This window comes from Pituophis catenifer, unplaced genomic scaffold (genome assembly GCF_029215685.1).
Source record: "Pituophis catenifer annectens isolate HBS135680 unplaced genomic scaffold, rPitCat1.0.hap2 SCAF_2, whole genome shotgun sequence".
NCBI lineage: Eukaryota > Metazoa > Chordata > Lepidosauria > Squamata > Colubridae > Pituophis > Pituophis catenifer.
Window position 1 is genome coordinate 96,528,944 of NW_027256882.1, and position 24,991 is coordinate 96,553,934.

Genomic DNA, 24,991 nt, shown 5'->3' on the forward strand with positions numbered 1-24,991 from the left:
ATTTCACCTGGAATGTCTTGGCTAGGAGAATTAGAACCTTGGTAATACAGGTAATCCTCAATTTCTGACCACAATTGAGCCCCAAATTTCTGTTGTTAAGTGAGACATTTGTTAAATGAGTTTTGCCCCATTTTACGACCTTTCTTGCCACAGTTGTTAAGTGAATCACTGAAGTTGTTAAGTTAGTAACCCGGTTGTTAAATGAACCTGGCTTCCCCATTGACTTCACTTGTCAGAAGGTCCCAAAAGGGGATCACGTGACCCCAGGACTCAGCAACCATCGTAAACAATAAACCAGTTGCCAAGCAACTGAATTTTTGATCACGTGCCCATGGGGAGGCCGCAAAGGTCGTAACTCTGAAAAATGGTCGTAAGTCACTTTTTTCGGTGCTGTTGTAACTTTAAACGATCACTAAATGAATTGTTGTAAGTTGAGGACTACCTGTGCAAGATTTGAAAATATTTTAATACATATGTTTGCTTTTCAGACCCTACAGGTCTCGGGTTACCTAAAGCTCAAAGACCCGTTTAACTTTGTGGTGAAATGTGTAAACTGCAGAAGCAAAACAACACCATGTGTTAATCCATCTCAACACCTTTACTTCTGGACATTGGTTGCATTTATTTGTGTATAAAAAAAGATCCACGCCACTTGGATGCTTGAGAATAATAAGCAGGATTTTCTGAAACTGAACCAAGAAGCAACTGTGACCTACAGGTTTTGGGAAATCTCTCTTTTTGAAATCTCCAGGTCTTGTTTACTCTCGGCATTTGATCCACAACTTTTTTTCTCCTACATTCAAGGATTCAGCTGTAAGAGAACAACCGTTGAGTCCCAGCAGTGAAGACTAGGAATTCTGAATTAACAGGACGTATGTTGAGCTGATTCTCTTACAGTCAGGCAGCTGTATATCAGGGCGAGATGTGGCATTTGTTGGCTGTGGAAGCATGCTTTGGGCCTGTACAAGTTTGGGATTCAGTGTTCGCCCAAGGACAGAGAAAAAAAAATCTTCCTGTGTTTGTCTAAATAATGTATAGGAATAAAAATGAAAGATACTTTTCCTACACTGAATGAAATATATATATTTCACACGCACATTAAAATTGTCAATAAATATTTTAACCCTAGTGAATGTTAATTTGAGTTGAAAACTGTTTAATACTGCTTTAATTGCCCCTCAGCTACTCCTAAAGTATCACAGCCTTTTTTGCTCCCTCTTAATTGGAATAATATATCATTTATCATCGCATGCATGTTGCTTAATAGAATTATATCTGTTTATTTAAACTGCTCAGTAGAAAATGGCTTCAGATTTCACTTCCCTGGTTCTGTTTCGTCCCATTCCTAGTTACTATTGAACCTAATTGGTGGACTAGATAGATTTGTTCCCTGATCTAAAAATTCAGTTCTAATTTCCTTTTGTTAGTGAAAGGTTATCTTTGGCCCTCCCATGATTTAAATGGGAGACAGCTATGAAGAATGGTCTTTTTTTTTTCAGATTACTGATCCCTTGGAGCACTCATATGAAATGCTGAACCAGCCAAGCATTTTTCAAAGTGTGTAGCACTAGAAGTGACATAAATTGCTTGTTACAATTACATGCTCCTCTAAAACTATATATGCTCATTTGAAAATAGAATTCATGTTCACCAGTAAGCACATAATTGAGAAATAAATTTAGTGTTTTCTTTTTCTTTACGGAATAAAGGGAAGGAAAAATAATTTCAGAACGTTCACAGTGCAAAGAAAAATGCAGTGTTTGAAGAATCTGTAAAAATCTCTTTAAATAAAAACGTTTTCACTGAGTTTAATTTTTGTCATAGGTCTTTCAATTAGTATAGAATAAATTGTAGGAAGATGTGAAAGAAGAGATACAATAGGAAGTTTGGTCCGTCTACAGCAGGGGTGTCAAATTCAATTTCATTGAGGGCCGCATCAAGGTTGTGTTTAACCTCGGAGGGCCGGGGTGGGGGCTGGGCGTGGCCATGGTGGGTGTGACACGGGACCACACCTCCACACACATGGTTTTATACACTTGGGTCTGGAAGGCCTCCTGGAGCACTCTGGTGGCCAAAACCAGTTGCGGGGGAGCCATGTGCAGCCCTTCCGCGACCCATTTTTGCAAGCAGAGGCACCGCGGGCTGGTTCTTTGCTGTTTCCAGGCCGGCCCTGCAGGCCAGATCTAAGCACCCCATGGGCCACATTTGGCCCACAGGCCTTGAATTTGACACCTCTGGTCTACAATCTCTAAATGGAGACATCTTTATAAAACATTTTGAGAAATTCTAAGTATAAGCTGTCACTGTATTTATGCAGGCCAATATTTTAGCAACTATATTCTGGTTTCAAAAAAGCTTTGAAAAATTGTGTAAAATTATCTTAACTATATTCAGTTGAATAAAATACAAGTTTTCCTGGGCAATGCCTGGAGTTCTGTATCTGAGTTTTGCTCTTGTGAAATATTTTCTTTTGTAGCATGCTTGTTTTTATTGAATACCTTTCAAATTGCTATGAAAGGAGACTGAGGTATGTGGTATGCCGCCCAAACTATTCCCTACAATGTTGGTAAAGGGGAAAAAAGTGTTCACACACAGCTGGAACTTTTCTTCTTTTTGAATGTGGATATTATGAAAATAAATTCAGGGAAAAGCACTGCTGCCTTTTCTACCCTTAAGAATTCATGCTTGAAATCATGGAGAATATATTTAGCTTAATATAGTGTCTATCACACATGTGCTTTTGGTGCATGGCATTCTGGCTCCAACATTGTGAGCTATAAACCTAGAAATCCTCCATTCAACCATGCAAACATGAGTGCTTACAGATCTGAGCTATCAAAATCCAGAAAAACCTCTATAAGGCAGAAAAAAAGTGCAACAGACAATTAAATTTTTGATGTCATTTAGCCCATATACAGCAGTCTTTTTCAGCTTCTGCCATTGAATATAGAATCGTCGCCTATATATCTTATATATGTGTATGAAAGATACATGGAACAACTTGCCTCCAGAAGTTGTGAATGCTCCAACACTGGAAGTTTTTAAGAAGAGATTGGATAACCATTTGTCTGAAGTGGTGTACGGTTTCCTGCCTAAACTGGGGGTTGGACTAGAAGACCTCCAAGGTCCCTTCCAAGTTCCAACCCTGTTATTCTATTCTAAAGTTAGTGTATAACTGTATGTACACATGGCCTTTCCAAGAAGCAATGTGATCTATCCGATACGCTCAAACCTAAAATCTCGATTCTTTCATAATATGAAAATGACGAAAGTAGTAAAATGGAGGTTTGATCTGTACTGAAAGAAAGTCTCACAACAGAAGTGCACTGAGAATTTGCTTTTTTTATTAGACAGAAGATGTGGAGGTTAGAGAGCCTGGGATCTTGGGATTAAAAGGAAGAAATACATCTCTGCAAAGGTTGTAGTGAAGTAGCTGAATGCACTAAAGAACTACTCCACTGCCTTGCAGTCTTAGGCCAGGTCCCACTTGTAAGGAGTTTTCAGACCTAACCGTCATTCTGATGCATTTTCCTTGCCCCAAAATCCTTTGCCCCTCTTTCCTCCACTGTCAGAAAGAGAGTCATTTAAGAAATTCCAGTTCATAAATTCTCCAGATGGGGTCTCTATTCTACATTTTGAGGAAGGGAGGTAAACTCTACTTATCCAGAGATGCCAAAAGTATTAAGTCCATCTATATTGGAGGGCTCATCTTATTTTCAGTAGAACTGGGTGTAACCCAGATAGTAAGGATCGCAGAAAGGGGGTCAAAGGGTGAGGACATGATTGTATTGCAGATGCAATTTCTGTTTCTTAACAAGTAACAAATCTGCAGCCTTTAAGGTGTCATAAGAGACTTGGTTATGTGCCTGAATTCTGATTAATTTTTTTTTTGCTAGAACCAAAATAACATTACAATTTAAAACAACAAAATTAAGTGAGAAACCCTTAATGAACATAGTACTTAATGTTCATCCAATGTTAGAAATGTGTTTAAATTGCTAAAAATAAACTAGATTAACTTTAATACTGTGACACAATTGGCCAATGTATAGCTTGTAATTTAAAAAAAAAAAATCTTAATTTTGTTTTCCCAAAGATGCTTTTTTAAGAGGCAACTGGACCTTCTCTTTTTTCTTTGAAGACATTTCGCTTCTCATTTAAGAAGCTTCTTCAGCTCTGTTGAAGTCCAGTTGCCTCTTGAAAAATCACCTTTGGGACAACCATAACCTGGATGACTGAGAATCTCCATAGACATCTTAATTTTGTTGTTTTTAAAATTTGTACAGTATAATCTGCATCAATATGTTAATAAGGAAAGGGAAAAATAGTCTTCACTTTTCTTTAGTATCATAATATACTAGAGATGCAAAACCAAAATATTATCTTGGTCTCGTTACTCATGCTCAAGTAACAGATGTTTGAAGCATTATCAGAATTTACTAAAATGGTTTCCCAATACATATTGGAGCCATCCTGTGGAAATTAAAGCTTTCGTTGAGTAAACTGAGATCAACATGCTTTTATAAAGTTATGCTTGAAAATACGTTAGTTAAGAATTTTGATATTAGTATTTAGAATTATTAGTATGTAAATTGGCACTATGTAAGGTAAATTCTAACAACCTTATTTTAGCTTCGAATAAAGGATATTTGGATGTTTGGTTGTTTGACAGAAGAAAATAAATATGTCTGGATATGTCTGCAGCCTGCCTCCCCCCCCCCCCCCCATGAATCTATCTTCATTTGTATGGAGTTTATCCATTTGTGTTTTTCCTCATGTATCTTATGATATCATTCTTTACAGTGGAAACATTTGTCCGGTGAAACCACCTCATCACAGGCTTTCCTTGAGGATCAACCAAAAATTTCTCAAAGTTCCACTTAATGTCATGGATCTTCATAGGTGCCCAGAAGAGTCTCGCCGGGTCACCAAAAGTTTCCACAACTGGTGGACAGGAGTTCTATCAGGGAAAATAAAGTTAAATTTTGTTAGTGTTTTTAGAATTAGAATTGTATTTTTTCCCCATCTTTAATCTAATGGCTGTAGGGTTGGTAGCATGGAGAGAGACAGAGAAATTTAGGAAACTGGGAAAAAAATCTATAAAACAGCATACTTTATTTCAATGACATCTGAATTTCTAAGAGGCTTATAGTCAATGTTTATTATGAAGTTACCAATACAGGAGAATATTTGTAGGTCAGGGTTGAAATGAGGAGTCCTTGGTACTCTCTGAGCTTGGTTGTTTTCTTGCAGACATTTTATTACCCATACAAGGTAACATCATCAGAGATGTTACCTAGTTTGGGTAATGGGATGTCTGCAAGAAAATAACCAAGCTCAGAGAGTACCGATGACCCCTTATTATGGAGTTATATATTCTAATCCAAGCTGATTTGTTATAGCATTGTAGAATGATCCTTAAAATCCAGTTATCCCTCACTTTCTAAGCAATTCCATCTTAATTTTTGTTTGCATAAATAACACATATATTTTGGGCTCAACATTGCTCTGTCTTTAATAAGATTTTCTAATGCATTAAGACTTCCAATTATCACAACGGAGAAAGGTAATTTTTTTGCTATTTGTCTGCAGCTCTACAGTATCACAACACCCAGAAGATTTTCCATCCCTCCAGAGGAAATTTTTTGGGAGAAATAAATCAAAATATTGGGGAAATTTTGATCTATCCACATGCCTACAGGAACATTGCATAAGTAGGTGAAATTTTTAAGATTGAGGCATTAGAAGTTTGTCCCTAATATCTTCCAAATCTTATTGTCCATCATTGGTGAAACAGTGCAGCCAATACAAACCTTCAGGAAGGTGTAAATTTTCTGTTCATTTTCCCCATTTACATCGATTTTTTGAAAGAGTTGGAAATTGGGGACAAAGCCTCCCCCTGGTCTGATATGTCTGGAACAAAAGAAGAACATTAATAGAACCTTTCAGAGAGAATGCAGCAAGAAATGGCCTGCTCTGTTCTGACTTCTATATTAGACTTGATCATTTGCCACTAAGGGCCCTTGTATCTGGTTGTGCAGCTATTAATATGACTTTTTAAAAATAATTGCTTGGAGAAAAGTTCAAAGTTGCATGGGTGAGACACATGCAATGCCCAAGAGCACAACCCTTGAAGCTCCAACAGCTCACAGTATTGAAACTGTTGGCAAACTGCTGAATGTAAGTGTTCTTTGGGGATGGTAAAGAAGATGTCAAACAAAACTGACACATTTGACATTATGCATTTAATCCATGCAAAGTTGAGGAAATTCCTAAAAATACAATCTGTGAAAATATCAGGTCATCATTCTACTAATTCAAATCTTCAAGCATCCCCAAAACTACCCTATGTAAATGTGGCCCATGGATACCAAATTCTAATCTATTCTGGGATGAAAAGTTTCATTAGTTGCCCAATTTTCATTAAGATGCAGAAAGGATAAATGTAATGGCTGGTTCCAGACTGATAAAAGAATAAGGAGACCATTTGTTTAATTAATTAGCTGCAGGCCAAGTTATTAGTGAAAATACTAAGTGGCTTTCTAGTGTACTAGGAAAGTAGTTCAAAAGAAAACAGAGAAGTTTCCACCTTAACTTTTGGAATACACTGGTTTTTGATGGGAACAAATTCATTTGCCAGAATCCTACTAGTAACCCCATCTCTTTCTTCTCAATAAGTCTTGTGGAAGAGACTGAGACGTATGTTTGTAGAATAATCATTTCTGGCTTTAGGAACAGGTCAAAGAGCCTAACAATGGGAAAGACTTAGGCTACCCAAATACAAGCCCATTAAAAAATAAATGGTAAAGCCACAGAAGGAGACAGCAATCTAGCTGTTGGGAAGGCTGGCAAAGCTAACATAATCTTATATGAGTAGTATAACCAGGAAGGCATTTCTTGCATAAACTCACTTTATTCCTTGAAGGATTTCAGAATTCTGTCCAGGTTCTTGTTTTCCAAATTGATTGCATGGGAAGCCTAGGATGACCAGTCGGTCAATTCCCAGTGAAGTTTGTAGTGCATTCAGTTCTGTTAGATAAAGCAATAGGATAGTTCAGCAATAAGACTGTACTTCGAACATCCTATCAGGTAATGAACATTCTATTGAGCTTGCTGAACTTTCTGTAAGGTATTTCACACAGCCACCATCTTTGCCTTCTTAATTTGAAATGACTTTTTTTTAAAAATCACAGCATAGGGCCTAGCGGCTCTTTTTCTCCTTTACCAGACAAATCTTCATGGTGGCTGTAAAGGAGAGGCCTAAATAGGCAGTAAAGAGATGATCCATTCCTTTCTTGTTCTTTCTCAAGGAAGAAAACTTTAAAAACTTTTATCTGACCATCATCTGGTCAGCCATGGTGGCACAGTGGTTAGAATACAGTACAGCAGGCTACTTCTGCTGCCTGCCGGCTGCCTGCAATTTGGCAGTTTGTTTCTCACTGGCTCAAAGATGGAAGAGCATCCTTCCATCCTTCCGAGGTCGGTAAAATGAGGACCCAGATTGTTGGGGGTAAGATGCTGACTCTGTAAGCCACTTAGAGAGGGCTGTATATACCCCACTGTGAAGGGGTATATACTGTAAGTCTAAGTGCTATTGCTATATAGAACAAGCAACAAAACCTTCTGTTGGAGGTTGGGGGATGGACTGGTTCTGCACCACAGTGGCCCAATGACTGTAGTATGGAGGAGATCCATAACACCAAGAAGGGGGATGAGATAGAAGTTCCTGTTGCTGAGAAATTACATACCTGCAGCTCCAGAGAAAACACCATGATGAAAATATTTTTGTAGCCTTTTCTTTGGAGCAAAAGGCTAAACTAGGAGATGACTGGCTTGGTTTCCCAAGCTCTGGAATGAAGGAATGGCAGGAAACATCACTGATCTGAGATCAGTACAACCGCCATTCTGGAGCAGCCTAAACTGGGACAAGTCCGTTGTCATGACTTTTAATATATAAGATATGCCCCTAAACCTTAGATGGCTTAATACAGTATAGTTTCATTGCCATGTTTTTCCTTCACAGTACTCCATGAAATGTAATGTTGTGGAGACCTTGAAAATAGCCATCACCCATGTTGATGTACAAGGATATACCACAGTAGTTACCAGAAGTCAAATTCAACTTGAGGAAGCCTTTATTCTAACTCTCAGCCTTCAATGACCGATCAAATCTGGACTATGGGATGCAATTATTAAATACTTCTGAGCATTTCCAATTCCATCTGGATGTAGATGCAAAGTTGCTGGAGTTTTGCCTAGACATCCAACACCTGCTTACTTTAGCAAGAGATTGTGTTAGAGTGTACTTCTCTTCCTAGCTCAAGTTCTTACCAAGATATTGTGCTGTGAGTCCTCAGAAAGTGGCCACATTTACAAAGAGGATATACTTCCCCACATAATTCCGGAAGGCGATGTATTCACCAGTTATAGAGAGAGCCCCATAATCATGGGCTGATCCTTGAACTGAGTCATAGCAATCCACCTGGAAGACAGTACAAGACATAATAGTCCTACTTCCATGAGCTCTAACATGTGGTCCAGATTCCCACACCAACTCCAGTTCAGTTTAATAGCTTGTCTGTAACCCAAACTGAAATGGAATAGGCTGTTCAATTTCATCAGAAGCTTTCATCAGTAGGAAAAGCAATGTGTTGAGGTAATACCTCAATATATGTTTCCAATAATACTAATAAGATCTTCTCCTTGCAAGACAGTGAACGTGTAAAGGGCAAGAAGCACAACCCAGAAGCAAGTGGATCAGTGGTGGGTTTCAAATTATTTTTACTACCGGTTCTGTGGGTGTGGCTTGGTGGGCGTGGCATGGCTTGGTGGGCGTGGCTTGGTGGGTGTGGCAGGGGAAGGTTACTGCAAAATCCCCATTTCCTCCCGATCAGCTGGGACTTGGGAGGCAGAGAATAGATGGGGGCGGGGCCAGTCAGAATTTTTACTACCGGTTCTCCGAACTACTCAAAATTTCCACTACCGGTTCTGCAGAACCGGTCAGAACCTGCTGAAACCCACCTCTGAAGTGGATATAAGGAACATTTCAACTTAAAGGACGAAGAAAGAGGCCACAACCTCTCTCTTCCATGGAACTACTTCAGGAGGTTTCCAGTACTAAGTCAGAGGTTTAGAATAACAGAGTTGGAAGGGACCTTGGAGGTCCTCTAGTCCAACCCCCTGCTCAGGCAGGAAACCCTACACCATTTCAGACAAATGGTTGTCCAATCTCTTCTTAAAAATTTCCAGTGCTGGAGCATTCATGATGTCACATTTAACTTACCAGCTATATATGTAGGATCCATGGAAAGAAAAAAGAAAAGAAGAACCTTACATCAGCTTTCCTCTACTAGAGAAAAGTGTTAAACCATAATTCTCAACCATAATTCCCAGAAACCACTGTCATTATGGGAGCTGAAGTCCAATGTATTCGGAACGTGTCAAATTGAGGGCAAACCATTCTGTCTTTAAAACAGCTCAATGCTTTGAAGCATAGCTGCCTGCTACGTGTAACTACAGCTAAATGTAACTATAGGTTTGGAAGGCCAGTAGAAATAATAGGAACAGAACTGCATTTTTTTTTCTTGTGTCCTTTCTCTTCACCAAAAATAGTGGCATTTTGTTCCCATTAAAACGTTTCCTTTGACAAATTGTACAGCAGCCATGCACATAAATCTTTGTTGCATTTCATGCACTTTTTTGTTTCCCTTTTACCAAATTGGCAAAATAGTTATAAACACGTTCCAAAATGAATGACTAATTTGCAATTTGAGATACCGAAAAACTGGAACTGATACGTTCTTACTCTTAGCATTGTAAAAAAAACTGCTTGAAAAAATGAAGGTGAAGCCTCTTCATCAACATGGCATACTTTACTTTTTGAAGTTTTGACTGTTAGGAAGACATTAAAATCTCTGGGAAACATTTGTGGGGACTGCATGTTTACCCTCAGAGGAATTTCATATCTTAAAGAAGTATATTAATAACATGAAAATTCAGAGGCTTTGGATTTCAAAAATTTCAATTTTTTTTAAAAAAATTAATACATGCTGGACAAATACCATATAGTTTTAATAAATAAGGATTAAGGTCATAAGATTGCTTAACAGGCTAAGATTGAATATTAATTTAACCTGTAGTTCCTTATTGTGCACAGTGCTTGCACTAATGTATGCAATATCCCATGACATCTAGGCTTCACATTGATGCATCTGGTATGTCTAGAATCAGACTATAAAAAAGCTAGAGTACAAAGTCTGGTTTCTACACTTCTAAAATAATATCCATTTTGGGGCCAATGTCATGGTAAAGTGTTGGACGTCTAAGCAAGCTTCAGTTAAAGAATAACTTGACAACATTCATTTTCTCTTTACTCAGTCTTTGTAGTTTAACAGGCAATGTACCAGTCAGTAAATTACACAAATTAAGAAATTATAAACCTACATTACTTCAAGTCTCTTGTTCAGAATATTTAATTTCAATTTTATTTAGTTTAGTAAACTTTTTGATTTGGGAGAGAGATTTTGGCCTTTGACACTGAACAGCAAACTGAAATAACGTACTGTAAGTTGCAATTTCATACTATTGCCCTGACCTAATTGTTTTTAGAGAAAGAAAAGGCACAGGTGAAAAAGTATCAAAAATAAGATTTCCTATTTTACTCTAGCAAAGATGCCAACAAGACAGAATTTCATTTTCTCTCTCCCTCTGTGCCACTATTCTCTCTCTCTCCCTCTCCCCACCCATTTTCCCTCCCTCCCTCCCTCTCTTCAAACAATGCAAAGCAAGATGGATTTTGCTTTTATTGGGTTAAAGTAAAATATGTAGAAAAAAGTCTGAATTGGTAATACATGAAGTCTTCCCCCCCACCCACCCCGCAGGTCAATGGAGATTTGCAAATCAGATTCAGATCTGAAATGTGACAAAAATAATTTTAAAAATGTGAATTAACCTAAGTATAGAAATCTTTTAAAATATGCAATCTCCAGCAAGTTTAGCTAAAATGTTCCCCAGGACATCTTCACAGTGCTGGAAATGTGGGCATAGCAATGGAACTTACTTCCACCAATGGTGGACATGCCCACTGGCAGTTAAATATTGGATGAAAATACGACGATGGTTGTTTGAAATTACACACTGTAGAGTGGAACTGAACCAGAAACTTTTTTGTTGGGGGTTAGACCCGCAAATATTGGATTGACTAAATGGTATTTGATGCTGCACATAATTACTGCAGGGAGACTGGCATTCGCACAAGAATGGAAGAATGAGGACCTACCAATGGATGCAAAAATAATTTATAAAATCATGGAATGTGCAGAGTCTGACAGACTTACAAAACTGATCAAGGGTAAAAGAGACTCAGACTTTTATGGTAGTTGGAATATGTGGTATGATTGGACCCAGAAACGATGGGAGAGAGACAAAGGATAATGTTGGATTATAATTATAGATGATTGTATATTTATGGTAATCAATAAGTATTGGAAAGGTAAATTTGTGTACAAGAATCTGTAAATATTTTCTATTTTTACTCTCGGATTACTGGTGTATATATATATGGATATTTTGGCGATGTTACACCGTGATAGAAAAATTATTATATATTTGTTTTTGATTTTTCTTTTTGATGCTCTAATAAAATTTAAAAATTAAAAAAAAATATGCAACCCCCTGAACCCATAAAATATACAGTGTGAAAAAACAGTCATCATAATTATTTTCCTTTGAGTTTCTAGTTTCTATTTTGTCTTTGAGTGTATGAATAGTGTATGAATAGTGAGCCTATTTCAAAGCCACAGCCTACTTTCCTATATATGGTGCTCAAGATGTTAAAGAAAGAGTTGGTAACTACATTCTTCTCTAAATGGAGCATCCAGTACTCCAGAATATACAAGTAGGCTAAAGTAGATTGTTCATTTAAGGAATCAGTAAACACTAGAAGATCCTACCTTGGCTCGATCTGGGATCGGTTGAGAATTAGGAGCATGTGGGCAGGATCTTGCTTCCTCATGTTGATGAGATAACTGAAGTCCTGTCAAAATCTGATTCAGAACCAAAGAAATAAGGCAATTTGATAGCAAATCATGTACATATTAATTATAATGCATTAGCATTTCCTGTGTGTGAGAGGGTGCATATTATATTATATCTAAAGTCCATACCATCACAGTTCTAGACAAGTTTACTAATTTTTTCTGGCTGTAAGAAATTGGAATTCATGATTGACAGATTATGAAACTAAATTGCATTGAGACCCTCAGTATTTACTCCCAGCTGAGTGTATAGGTTAGACTCTACCGTGAGTTGCACACTCATCTTTGTACACTCAGGGGTAATGTCATTATTGTATATCATGTGTATATCCACCCAACTTTGGTGCCACCCAGAGAGGCAGATTGGAAGAAATTTGGGAAAGTACAGTGCCAATGCCTGGAAAACAGCAGCCTGGATCATAGAAAGCTGGTTAGCCCCACAGTTCTTCTTCTCACTCTTCTTTATGAAACGATGCTTTGATTTTTAAAAAAAATATTCAGGTGACAAAAAAACAGGCTCACAATTATTAGAAGAAGGAAAACACGTTATACATATAATCCTTGACTTACAATAGTTCATTTAGGGACCTTCCAAAGTTACAACAGCATTGAAAACAGTGACATATGACAATTTTTCACACTTACGACCATTGCAACATCCTCATAGTCACATGACCAGAATTCAGACGCTTGGAAACTGACTCAAATTTATGACGGTTGCAGTGTCCCGGGGTCATGTGATCACCTTTTGTCATCTTCCTACAAACTAATTCAATGGGGAAGCCAGATTCATTTAACAACCATGTTATTAACTTATGAACTGCAGTGATTCACTTAACAACTGTGGCAGGAAAGGTTGTAAAATGGGGCAAAATTCAGTTTAAAAAATGTCTCGCTTAGCAACAGAAACGCTGAGCACAATTGCGGTTGTAAGTCAAGGACTAGCTGTATGTATAAGGGTATGCGATAGATTTGGAAAGATTTCCATTTATATCCCAGAGAAGTAAAAATCATGTTTTCAGTCCAATTCTAAGTACTTGAAGCAATTGGGAAAAAAATCCAAGTAATTCAGGAAACGTATGCTGTAACAAAAGTGTTATCTTTGAAGGTGCCACAAAACTTTGGAGTTGTTACTTCTGTTTTCACATAAATTTTTCTACTTAAAAGTGGAGCCAGGATCTTATTAAAGAATGGTTTCCACACTGATTAAATACATGTTTATGTACTCTGAGAATGCAATATTTTACCTGCCAGTTTATGTACTCTGAGAATATAATATTTCACTTGCCAGAAGGCTGGCTGAGGAATTCTGGGAGTTGAAGTCCGCACATATTAAAATTATTGAGTTTGAGAAACACTAGTTTACATGATAGATTGACCATTAAACTTCCTCTGTCAGCATTGGCAGCTTTCACTGCTCTTCTGACCTCAGCACAGTCACAATGTTTGGCAGAGTTTGCCTGTGCAAATATACAGCTCTTGGTGTAAACATGTCCCTTGAGGATGATCTTGTCCACTGTGCTAAATACAGGTGGCCACGTATAAGAATTGTTTCACCATATTTGTGTTGCTAATTGCAGCACACTCCTGGAACAGGGTTTTTTTTTTGCTGGGCTAATATTTGCCTCACCAGAGAGCTCTGTAGTTCTGAGTTCCTTTCTTATTTCCAGGGTTTCCCTTTCTCTGCTTGGACAGGTAGAATAGAATAGAATTCTTTATTGGCCAAGTGTGATTGGACACGCAAGGAATTTGTCTTGGTGCATACGCTCTCGGTGTACATAAAAGAAAAGATACATTCGTCAAGAATCATAAGGTACAACACTTAATGATAGTCATAGGGAAACAGTCAATATAAATCTTAAGGATACCAGCAACAAGGTTACAGTCATACAGTCATAAGTGGGAGGAGATGGGTGATAGGAACGATGAGAAGATTAATAGTAGTGCAGACTTAGTAAATAGTTTGACAGTGTTGAGGGAATTATTTGTTTAGCAGAGTGATGGCGTTTGGGAAAAAACTGTTCTTGTGTCTAGTTGTTCTGGTGTGCAGTGCTCTATAGCGTTGTTTTGAGGGTAGGAGTTGAAACAGTTTATGTCCAGGATGCGAGGGGTCTGTAAATATTTTCACAACCCTCTTTTTGACTTGTGCAGTACACAGGTCCTCAATGGAAAAAAGGTTGGTAGTAATTGTTTTTTCTGCAGTTCTAATTATCCTCTGAAGGGCAAAGCCATTGAGAAAGATGCGTCTGTCTTTTCTTTCCCATCGTCGTTAATATCATGCTGAATTGTACTTTTGAAAGAAAAAAAAAATGACTCCATACATGTCACAACCACCCTTGGGGTAGAGAGCTAGCCCTTCACATTACACAAAAGTGTATTTGCAGTTCAGGTTTACCTGGTGCCCGGCTCAGCAGTATCAGCAGAGCCTTAATCCTAAATGAAATTTACAAGATTGCCTTTATTTCATCAGGCGGAAAAATGTGCACATATCTCCCGTCTTGTTGAAACAAGCCTGCTGAGGTCACAAATTGCTTTCATTATAGCCAACAGATAAAAATTTCAGGGGTGAAAGGACGGCACGCTAAACTATTGCTAGGCAAACACCCTCATTACCTTTCACTGGTTGTTGGGAAGCTGCTGGTTCATGCTGGGAGAAATAACCTTCTTTATCCTTTGATGTAGTCTGACAGTAGAGGTTCAAACATGGGTCTTATTGTAATAAATAAATGCCACCCCCCCATATACACTTTGTTACAATAAATAATACAATAACAATGCTGAAATAAAATAATGCCAGTTGGCTAAACTAAATTGGGATTCATTTCAGTCTTTCTCTTTCTAATAGCATGATTCTGGAGGAGTGGATTTGGCCCTCGTTTAACCAGTTCGGATTGACTGCTAGTAGCTATAGATTCCTAAGATGTCTGCATCATTACTCTGATCACAAATATTGTAAACCTCTGGCTCTGCAGGCAAACACTGTCTGACGTAAAACCAGAAAGCATCATCTGTCTGGTCTGATGATATCCTTCTTCTACACAATTCAAACACCTCCCTCCTTGAAACAGCGCTACAGTGTCTTACCTCCTGTTGTGCCTGTCCCAGGCTGGGCTGAAATAAACTAGCCAAGAGCAAGGAGAGAATCCAGGCTCCTTTCAGTCTGCCCTTCATGGTTGGAAAGCAAGAGGGACAGGGCTCCTGCACCCCTGCCCGGCCTCGCTTCCACAAAAATCTGTGTTGCCGCTTGCTGTAGATGCTCTTTGTGTTTCTCCCTCTTTCTCTCTGTGTCAACACATTATCACCTTCCAGCTCAACAGCTAGTATAAAAAGGATGAAGCTAAGTGCAGGTAGCCAATCATCAAGCAGCAGGGACGAGGGCTGGTCCTTTTGATATTAACTATGTGGCTTCTGGGCTTCAGCATTTCTCAAAGTCTGAGGTGACAAATGTTGCCTGGATCCTTAAGATTAAATTCCTGTAAATTGGCATTAATGCTTCATTCAACAAGTGGTACTGATACTGTTGCATCAGCAAGCTATGTTACCCTATTATGGATGATGGTTTTAATAATCCAGTGGAAAGACTTTAAAGAAGATATCATATGGATTATAAATTTAAAGTTATTGTCTTTTCTTTTTTACTTAGATATAATGGAATATATATACATATATTTTTAAGTAGAGTGGGCAATGAATTAAAGATATTAAGAATTGTTGTGTATGATAATTTTGCAGGACAGTGGGTGAATAAGCTAGTTTGCAGACTGATTAGTTTAAGAAAAGGGATTTTTAAGTGATATGTTTAGGGGAGTGGAGGAAATGGATAGAGTGGAATAAATGTTAAATTAGGTTTTACGGGGAGAGCCGCTTTGAAATGCTATAGTAATATATATAGATCAAATGTTAAAGTAGGATTTATTGTATAGTTTTAAAGTGGAAGGTAGTTTTGAATTGTTGTAATAATATATAGATATAAGCTTGGGAGAGGAGAAAAAGGGTAGATTATTGCCAAATTGGGAGTCATAATACTATTTTGCTAAATTAGAAGTTATTATATAATGTTATAGTATAATGTCTTTTTTTTTCTTTTTTTTTCCTTTCTTGAAATGTATGGATAAAGGGGGATGTTATAATATTAATAATATTTTTAGTAAGTAAAGGTCAGTATTTAGAGGAGGGGGTAAGTAATCTGTTATGAATTAGGTTTTTTTGATATGAAGAAGTCACAGGGGAGGATGGGTGGGGAGGGGGGGGCTAGGGAGGGGGAGCGGGAGGGGAAAAAAAAGGGGGAAAAAATTTGTATTTGAAAACTTTTTCAATAAAAAACAAAAACAAAAACAAGTGGTACTGGATTAAAGAGAAAATCGGAGTATATTCCAAAGGGTCATTTAGAATAATATGGCTCTGTGATTTGTTGGCAGAAGAAAATCACATCCTGGATCTCTCCTGCTGTAACTGAATACAGGTAGTCCTCAACTTACGATCACAATTGAACCCAAAAATGGGATCTATTAGAAAGAAGCAGCCATGGGTTCTAGTGTGAGGAATACAGGTAGTCCTCGACTTACGAGCACAATTGAGTCCAACATTTCTGTTGCTAAGCAAGACATTTGTTAAGTGAATTTTGCTCCATTTTATGACCTTTCTTGACACATTTGTTTTTTTTGTTTTTTTTATTTATTTAAAACAATACATAAAAAAAAAAGAAATAGTCAAACAAATGATCGCGACAGGAACTTTACATGATATTTACACTTTCTACGGTATGTAGGTTTCAGTCAGATTTAACATATATTAAACATAATCCTGGTTATACTTGACTTTTTGGGCGTCTGTTGTTCAACCTAACGTACCATTTGTCCCAACATTGGAAATATACGGAGTCCTTTTGATCTCTCAATGCTTTAGTCAGTCTGTCGGCTTCCGCATAATCCAAAATTTTCTCCAAAATCAAATCTTCAGCCGGCAGGTCTTTCCCCTTCCAATGTTGGGTGAAACATATTCTTGCTGACGTGGTGATAAATACACACAGACACCATATATTTGTGCTTATGTTGTCTGGCCTGATGTTCAGTAGATAGTACTCTGGTTTCAGAATTAGGTTATAACCTGTGATTTCCATGATCCATGCCTGTATAATTTTCCAGAATTCAGTCGTCCTGGAGCAGGTCCACCACATGTGGAAATAGGTGCCAATCTCCCCACACTTCCAACAGTTTGGTGAGAGATTTGAATATATTTTAGAAAGACGAGCAGGTGGAAGGTGCCATCTATACAGCATCTTGTACACATTTTCTTTGTATGATGTTGCCCACAGGAATTTCATATGTTTAAGCCAGATTTCTTCCCATTTTGTCAAATCAATTGGATAGCCAATATTTCTCCCCCAGGCAATCATAGAGTCTTTAACTATTTCATCCCCTATCCAATAGTCTATTAAAAGTTTATATATCCTTGATAACATTTTGTCCTCTTTTCCTAGAATGATATTGTCCAGATCATGCTGATTCAAATTAATACCATCTTGTTCCCTATCTTTTTTAAATTTCGAGCAAATTTGGGCATAAGCCCACCAATCCAGTTGTTTTCCCTGCAACTCCAACTCATTTCTTGATTTCAGACTACCATGGGGGTCCAAAACACACACACACACAAAAAAAACACATGTGTTTTGGCACATTTGTTAAGTGAATCACTGAAGTTGTTAAGTTAGTAACACAGTTGTTAAATGAATCTGGCTTCGCTATTGACTTTGTCAGAAAGGTGATCACGTGACACTGCAACCATCATAAATATGTGTCAGTTGCCAAGCATCTGAATTTTGATCATGTGAGTATGGGGATGCTGCAAAGGTCGTAACTGTGAAAAATGGTCGTAAGTCACTTTTTTCAGCACCATTGTAATTTTTAACGCTCACTATATGAACTGTTGTAAGTCAAGGACTACTGTGTTATATATCTCTTAAGTAGGAATACGCACCATTGAATTCAGTGGAACTGTTGCTGAGGAGAATTGTACACAATCGATGAGTAATATTTTTATTCTCACACTTTTTTCTTAATTAAAAATCAGGTTTGCATTTAGATACACCCAGTGGTGGGTTGCCCCTGGTTCGCACCAGATCTATAGAACCAGTAGTAAAACCGGTGGGAGGCTCCGCCCACTGACCCCGACATCATCAAAACACTTCAGTCCAGTATTCCTTAACTAGGCTTGGCTGCAGTAGTGCGAATTGTAGTCCAAAATATCTTAAAAAGACTAAGTTTCGGGAAGGAGGGGGATTTGTTGAAAGTCAATAAGATGTAGTGGATATTGGAGCAGGTTGGAGGAACCTGAAAGTCTCTTTCAGCCATGGAAGTTCATTTGGTGACTTTGAGTTATTCTTGTCAGCCCAACCTGTCTCACAGGATTGTTGTTATAAAGAAATTTGTTGCAGGGATGCTAAATTTGTTGCCTTGAGACAGGAAATAATTCTAATAAACAAAAAAGAACTAGCTCAAGTCATAGAATTTACATCTAAATTGCCATTTCAAGTGGCATAATTCACAAAAACAAATCTAGAAATCCTTTAGGCACGACCAATAGATTTCCTATCAAATTCCACAATGTTCCAGGACAACACTGTGAATTCTAGCCTTATAGTTTACAGTTAAATTCCAACTCAGAAAGATGCTCATCACACAGTCTAGTGATCAATACCACATATCTTTTTTCCATTATAAAATTAAGGAATTGTTGGAAGGAAAGTCCATCTGGTTCAATTCCAATCCAGGAGAAAGCCACTGGAAACAAAATGGAGGCTGGAGGCTGATTGAAAAAAAGGTCCATTTATTGGTGAACAGAACCATAAAAGTTCTGGGGCAGCTGACAAAATGAAGTTGAGAGTGGGTGGGTTTTATACTTTCTTGGGGCTTTGTATTTGAGCTTCCTGTTCCTGTGCAAGAACATGTCCTTTAATATTCTATTGGATATTGTCAGATTCCTATGGGGGTAAGGTAGGGGTTATGTAGGGGTCATAGCTGGCTCTATAGGCAAAAGAGAAAATGCAAATCCTAGGTGCTTGTCTGAGTTAATCTGGTCAACCTCTGGTTTATTGTTTTTCTGAGCTCCCAGGTTTCTGTGACTTTGAAGTTTGGTCTGCTCTGGGAGTGGCGCAATGATGGGGCTTGTGTTCTGAAAGGGTGTTGGGCAATTCTCATTGTAGCGAATGGCTTTTGTCCTCTGTTGGATCTTTTTTTTTTTTTTTTTTAATTTGATTTATATGCCGCCCTTCTCCGGAGACTCAGGGCGGCTTACAATGCGTTAAGCAATAGCCTTCATTCTTTTGTATATTTTATACAAAGTCAGCTTATTGCCCCCACAAACTGGGTCCTCATTTCACCTACCTTAGAAAGGATGGAAGGCTGAGTCAACCTTGAGCCTTGGAGAGATTCGAAATATACTGTCTTGAATGGATTTCTGCCTGCAGTATTTGCTTTGCTTATGAATAGAACTATCTAGATACTTGTCTTTCTCTTTCAATAAGCTCTTTATCTCTTAAGTGCTGGCATCTGCTGTAGGCTATTAAGAAAGACTTGGGGGCTGCTTTCTGCCTCTAAAGCATATTTTTCTATTTCTCCTTTAGGAAAATATAATATTCTGACTTTTTAAAAAATATTTCATTCTTCTGAGGTGGGGAGGGGCTTCCCACAGAATCATAGAATTGGAAGAAATCATTGAGTCCAACCTCTCAGAAATCCACATCGCAAGAAATGTGCACAGTCTCTTCCTCTTACTTGTTTTTTTTTAAATCTCTAAAATTCAAATAGAATGTGCCTTCCTGTATCTTAAAACAATTGTTCTCTGTCCTGCTCTCTGGAATGAAAGGGAACAGGTTTTGGCCTATTTTTGTGTGACATTCTGTCAGATCTAACAATCTCTTGGACTTGGAGACATTGGTTCACTGGGCCTTATGGAAACCTTTAGAGGAACACAAAAATAGGCCAGGATGATTTATCATGCTATTCATAGATGCAGAAGTAAAACAAACACCTGTTTGCCACATACATCCAAAGCTTGGAATGAAGGTTTAACTTCCATCCCTCTTAATGGTCTTGCTTAATGTCCCTACCTCTGTTCTGCTTCTATCAGTATGGAATCAGTTACCTTAATAAACATTATGAAGGAGAGAAGGATATAATTTAATTCATTGTTTTCTCAGTTTTGAGTACATACTTTCCCGCATTTATCCAATAGAAGAAAACCTACTTAACCATTTCTCATGAACAGGACTTAACAGTGACAATAGAACAACTCCTGGAAAAAAAAGAATAATGCAATGGAGATTGCCAGGAAAGCAATGGTGAACTGAAGACAATTCTGCTGAGAGCAGAGCTGATGACCACTGTGGAACGAAGAGCCAATGAATGGCTTCTGAGAATTCCTCTCTGGACAAGAGAGGACTCAGGATGACCCACATGCATTCCATGCAGTAGCTCCCTGGGAGAATACTGCAAGATAATGGTTTAAGGCAGTGGTGAAATTCAAATTTTTTTACTACCGGTTCTGCCATGTGGGCATAGCTTGGTGGATATGGTGTGGCTTGGTGGGCGTGGCTTGGTGGGCGTGGCAGGGGAAGGATACTGCAAAATCCCCATTTCCACCCCACTCTGGGGCCAGTCAGAGGTGGTATTTGCCAGTTCTCCGAACTCAAAATTTCCGCTACCGGTTCTCCAGAACTGTCAGTACCTGCTGGATTTCACCCCTTGTTTAAGGGTCTCAGAACTGAGGGATCACCATCTTGCTCCAAGCCCCATCTGGTGCTTTTATGGATACAGGATTCACATCAGTGGTGGGATTCAAGTAATTTAACAACCGGTTCTCTGCCCTAATAATTTGTCCCAACAACCAGTTTGCCAAACTGCTCGAAAGTTAACAACCGGTTCTCCCGAAGTGGTGTGACCTGGCTGAATCCCACCACTGATTCACATGCTTCCTTTCTTAATCACTTCTGGAAATTGCTTGCTAACTGGTTTTTGGTTATTAGGAACCTTCCAAATGGCAAACTTCACTACATTCTGTGAGTCTCTTTCTTAATGAAAGAAGTTTTATGCATGTTCACGGACTTAAAAATTCTTATTTTGGAATAAACAGGAAAAAGGTGATTAGAGTGCTGATTTTGGAAAGCTATAAACAAACTATGGGGATGGATCTGAAATAAGATTTTGAAAAATTAAAATAATTCTTCCTGTGGGAAAAGTGGTAGTTTAGAATTCTATTGAAAAAAATTAAAGATTTTGAAATTATATTTTCCTGTGAGAAAATGCTGTTGATTAGTGAAAAAAGCCCGAGATAAGATTGGACTTTGAAGGTTGTACACTAGTGGTAACAGTCAGAAATGAAGATTAAGTAAAGCAGAAGAGACCCATTAATATAGAATAGGGCACAATATAATTTTGAATGAATTTAAGGATACATGGGAACAATGCACTCAGAAGTTACTCTTAAGATTGTCTGCTATCATAAAACTGGATTTAAAAGATATTATAGAAGGAGAACACATTTTACTGGATAAAACAGAAGTTGAGGCTGATTTAAATTGAATTTAAAAATGACAGGTTGCAAGAATAATATAGATAAATAAGTTACACTGGATATTTAAATTAAATTGGCTAATTTCTTAATAATTAAAAGGAATATACAAATAGCAAGCCAGAAGAGTGACTGGGATAACTTTCTTATTGTGGATTTACAAAAGAGATATTGCAAAGGTTTGAAGGGTATTTTGGAAAGAAATGAAGAAAAAAAGTGAAAAGAAATCAAAAGCTGTTATTTTCACAATTAAGTGAATTGTTCCATTAAGTACTGAAAATCTTCAGCAGAAGCCAACGAAATGAATACTCTTCCTTCCCAAATTCCCTACTTGATAAACCTGATCTACTTCCTTCTGCCCTCCCCTGTGCCCAAAATTGGCAGGACAATAAAATTAAAATATGATTGTACTCATAGAAAGGAATCATTTGTTCTAGAAGCACGCTCTGCTCCATAAAGCTTATTACTAATCAGGAAAACATTTACATTTCTTGATGGAAGATACCCGGGGCAGTGAAAAACATTATTTCTGTAGTAATTTGAATATTTGCATAAAACGAGAAAAAATTTATAATAAATTACACAGGAAATTAATGGAATTAGAGGGCAAAAAAGACTATACATATATTCTAATATCTGTGTGCTTTTTCTGTGTTTCAGCAATGAACAAGACCAAGCTTGGCTCGAGGATTGATTTTTTTTTTCATGTTGTCTTTCTTAATTATTTTTTATTTCCAGGATTACTTTTCTTGAATTTAAAATAAGAATTTTGATTATGTCCGTGCATATATTTATACAATTTTTCTTACATTGTCAATGCCAGTTCTCAAAGATGTGCAAGCTCATTTAAGACCTGAAAATGTATCACTTTTCAAATTTTATTATTGCACATCTGTCATTGTCACTGACACATTCAATGCACCTAAAAAAAAAACCACTAAAAATTTAGTCAACTCTGAATTAACTAAAATTCATAGAATTTTGCTCTGTGAGATCCGCCCCCCCCCCAAACATTCCTGTAATTTAAATCCATTATCCTGCCCTCTGAGAGGATTCAGAATAGGTTTTGGCCTTCGTTTCAAGTAGTTGGGGACTAGTATCCTATTCCTCTTTTTCTTTATTGTCAAAGCTAAACGTTCTCTGTTCACTTTCTCTTTGTTGGATTCCTGTTCATCTTTGCCCTTTTCTGAATCCTTCCATGTATCTGTAAACCTTCTTTAATACTGTATTCAGAACAATGCTCATGGTACAATCTAACCAATCCTGAATAAAGTCAAACAGTGACTTCCTGTGATTTGAAAATTTTCTCTCTGTTGATGGAACCCAAACCTGCATTTTTGCAACTATTTGTAAGTAATGGCTATTCCAAAGTCTGTTTCATAAATACTATTGTCAAGTCAGGTTTCCTACATTCCACCTATTCATTTGGTTTCATTTGATTTCTATTTCTAAGTGCATTTATTTGTTATATTTCATTATTTTAGTAGTAGCTAGCACTTAGACTTATATACCGCTTTACAGTGCTTTACAGCCCTCTCTAAGCAGTTTACAGAATCAGCATATTGTCCCCAGCAATCTGGGTCCTCATTTTACCCACCTTGGAAGGATAGAAGGCTGAGTCAACTTTGAGATTTGAACTGCTGAACTGCAGCTAGCAGTCAGCTGAAGTAGCCTGCAGTACTGCAATCTAACCAATGCACCATCTTGGCTCATAATAAATTTTAATTCATGCCACTTTTCTAACCTACCATTCTGATATTTATTTTTTATTAGACCATCTGCATCCAACTGGGTCATTCTTCTTTTCACATATAACCCTAACCCTGTGCCATTTACTATCCCCTCTTGGGTCAAGCCTGGTGAAGCAGCGTCCTCCTCCTCCTGCTCCTCAGCTAACCTATGGAGCTCCCTGCCATTTTGTTGGGGGAGGAGGGAAAAGGGAGCTGTCAACCATGAGGAAACCTGCACGCATCCTTCCCATTCTTGTGTGTCACCAAAGGCCCCCTCCATACAGGGAGGAAGAGGGCTCTTCAGTTGATCTGAGTCACACCCTTCTTCCCTCCTTCCCCCACAGGTCACTTCCATTAAGAGATTTCAGATATCAGTCTCTTTGAGTATAATTTTCAGGTTTGTTCTGCATTATTTTAATTATCCTGTCATACAGCTCACATTCAACAAGTTTGCTAATTAGAATGTTTCATATTGTTATGAAAACTAGATATATTACACAAAGTCTCGCAATCTATTGAAAAAATTGTTTAATTGAAAAACAAATTAAGGTTATTCCAGCAAAAATGTTCTTGATGAATTAATATTAATTATTGATAATTATGACATAATTTTCAAAGTGCTCAAAATTCCTTTCCTTCTAATCTATTTTAGATTCTTCACAGGTATTCAAGTTAGACTGACTGGTTCACTGGCTCCTTTTGTTTTTGTTTTGGAAATGCAGATTTCTCCAGGATCTCAAAGAGGTCCAGCTGGGCTATAAATTCTCTTGGAATATGTTTTTCTGGTTCTGGAGACATAAACCCATTTTAAGATAATTATGGATTCTCGTTTGCAAATTTCTGCCACACTGAAATTTTAATTCTGCTTTTCACAAATAATATAATGAAATAGGGATTTTCAGAGAAGACATAAAAGTAGTCCCACCGTTTTTTTGTTATTTGTCAGCTTTTTGCCATTTTTGTATAGTGATTTTTTCCCCTTACTTTTATCTTAAATATCTGAAACCTCTTCCCCATCTTCTTGTTTTTAGTGTTGTTTCTCAACCTGAAATCTTTCTGTGTTTTAGCATTTATGAGACGTTTATTCATCATCCATCCATCCATCCACATTTCTACACTGCCCATTTCACCAAAGTGACTCTGGGCAACTTACAATAAAAAACATATCATAGTATAAAAGCATGTATAAGAACAAAGTTAAAAACAAGATTTAAAGGGTAGGGTTACAGTATTAAAACTTTAAAAATTTCAGAGGTGGGATGGGTGAACACCATCATGATACCAATCATCCCCATGATTGCATGTCACTCTTTTATTCTCTCCCCCCCCCATGCCAAATGGCAGAGCAAAGTCTTGCACTCTTTCTGAAGGACAGAAGAATGGAGGGGAGGGGCACTTCCCACCAAGGGCAAGGCGTTTTGTCTAATATTCTGGGATCAGTGGTGGGTTTCACTTACCTTTGCTACCAGTTCGCTCGCGCGTGTTTGCTCACTTCGCGCACCCATCTATCACTTCTGCGCATGCAGAGCATATTTGATGACGTCCGGGCAGGTGGGTGGAGCCTCCGCCGCTGCTACTGCCGGTTTGCCTGAACCGGGGCGAACCGGTAGCAACCCACCACTGTCTGGGATCCTCTTCTGTAACAATCCTAATTTTCTT

The 24,991-nt window shown here is 37.9% G+C and overlaps 2 protein-coding genes across 6 annotated transcripts in view; one reads left to right on the forward strand and one right to left on the reverse strand.

The window, feature by feature from the left end:
* Positions 1 to 1,812, forward strand: part of TNIP1 (TNFAIP3 interacting protein 1) — a 61,098-nt gene extending 59,286 nt beyond the window's left edge. For all 4 annotated transcript variants that reach the window (XM_070937211.1, XM_070937214.1, XM_070937212.1 and 1 more), the window contains exon 18: positions 489 to 1,812. In XM_070937211.1, the coding sequence (XP_070793312.1) occupies positions 489 to 532 (44 nt within the window). In that variant the 3' untranslated portion in view covers positions 533 to 1,812. The remainder of the gene's footprint in view (positions 1 to 488) is intronic.
* Positions 1,813 to 3,322: 1,510 nt separating this feature from the next.
* Positions 3,323 to 24,991, reverse strand: GPX3 (glutathione peroxidase 3). 2 transcript variants are annotated; one of them, XM_070937217.1, is made up of 6 exons: positions 24,790 to 24,991; positions 11,952 to 12,044; positions 8,332 to 8,482; positions 6,912 to 7,029; positions 5,814 to 5,913; positions 3,323 to 4,960 (listed from the first exon to the last, which is right to left on the reverse strand). In XM_070937217.1, exons 1-6 carry the CDS (start codon positions 24,835 to 24,837, stop codon positions 4,754 to 4,756), a joined length of 717 nt encoding a protein of 238 aa, XP_070793318.1. In that variant the 5' UTR covers positions 24,838 to 24,991; the 3' UTR covers positions 3,323 to 4,753. The 2 variants fall into 2 exon arrangements, with proteins under 2 accessions (XP_070793318.1, XP_070793317.1); XM_070937216.1 differs by lacking the exon at positions 24,790 to 24,991 and adding an exon at positions 15,120 to 15,347.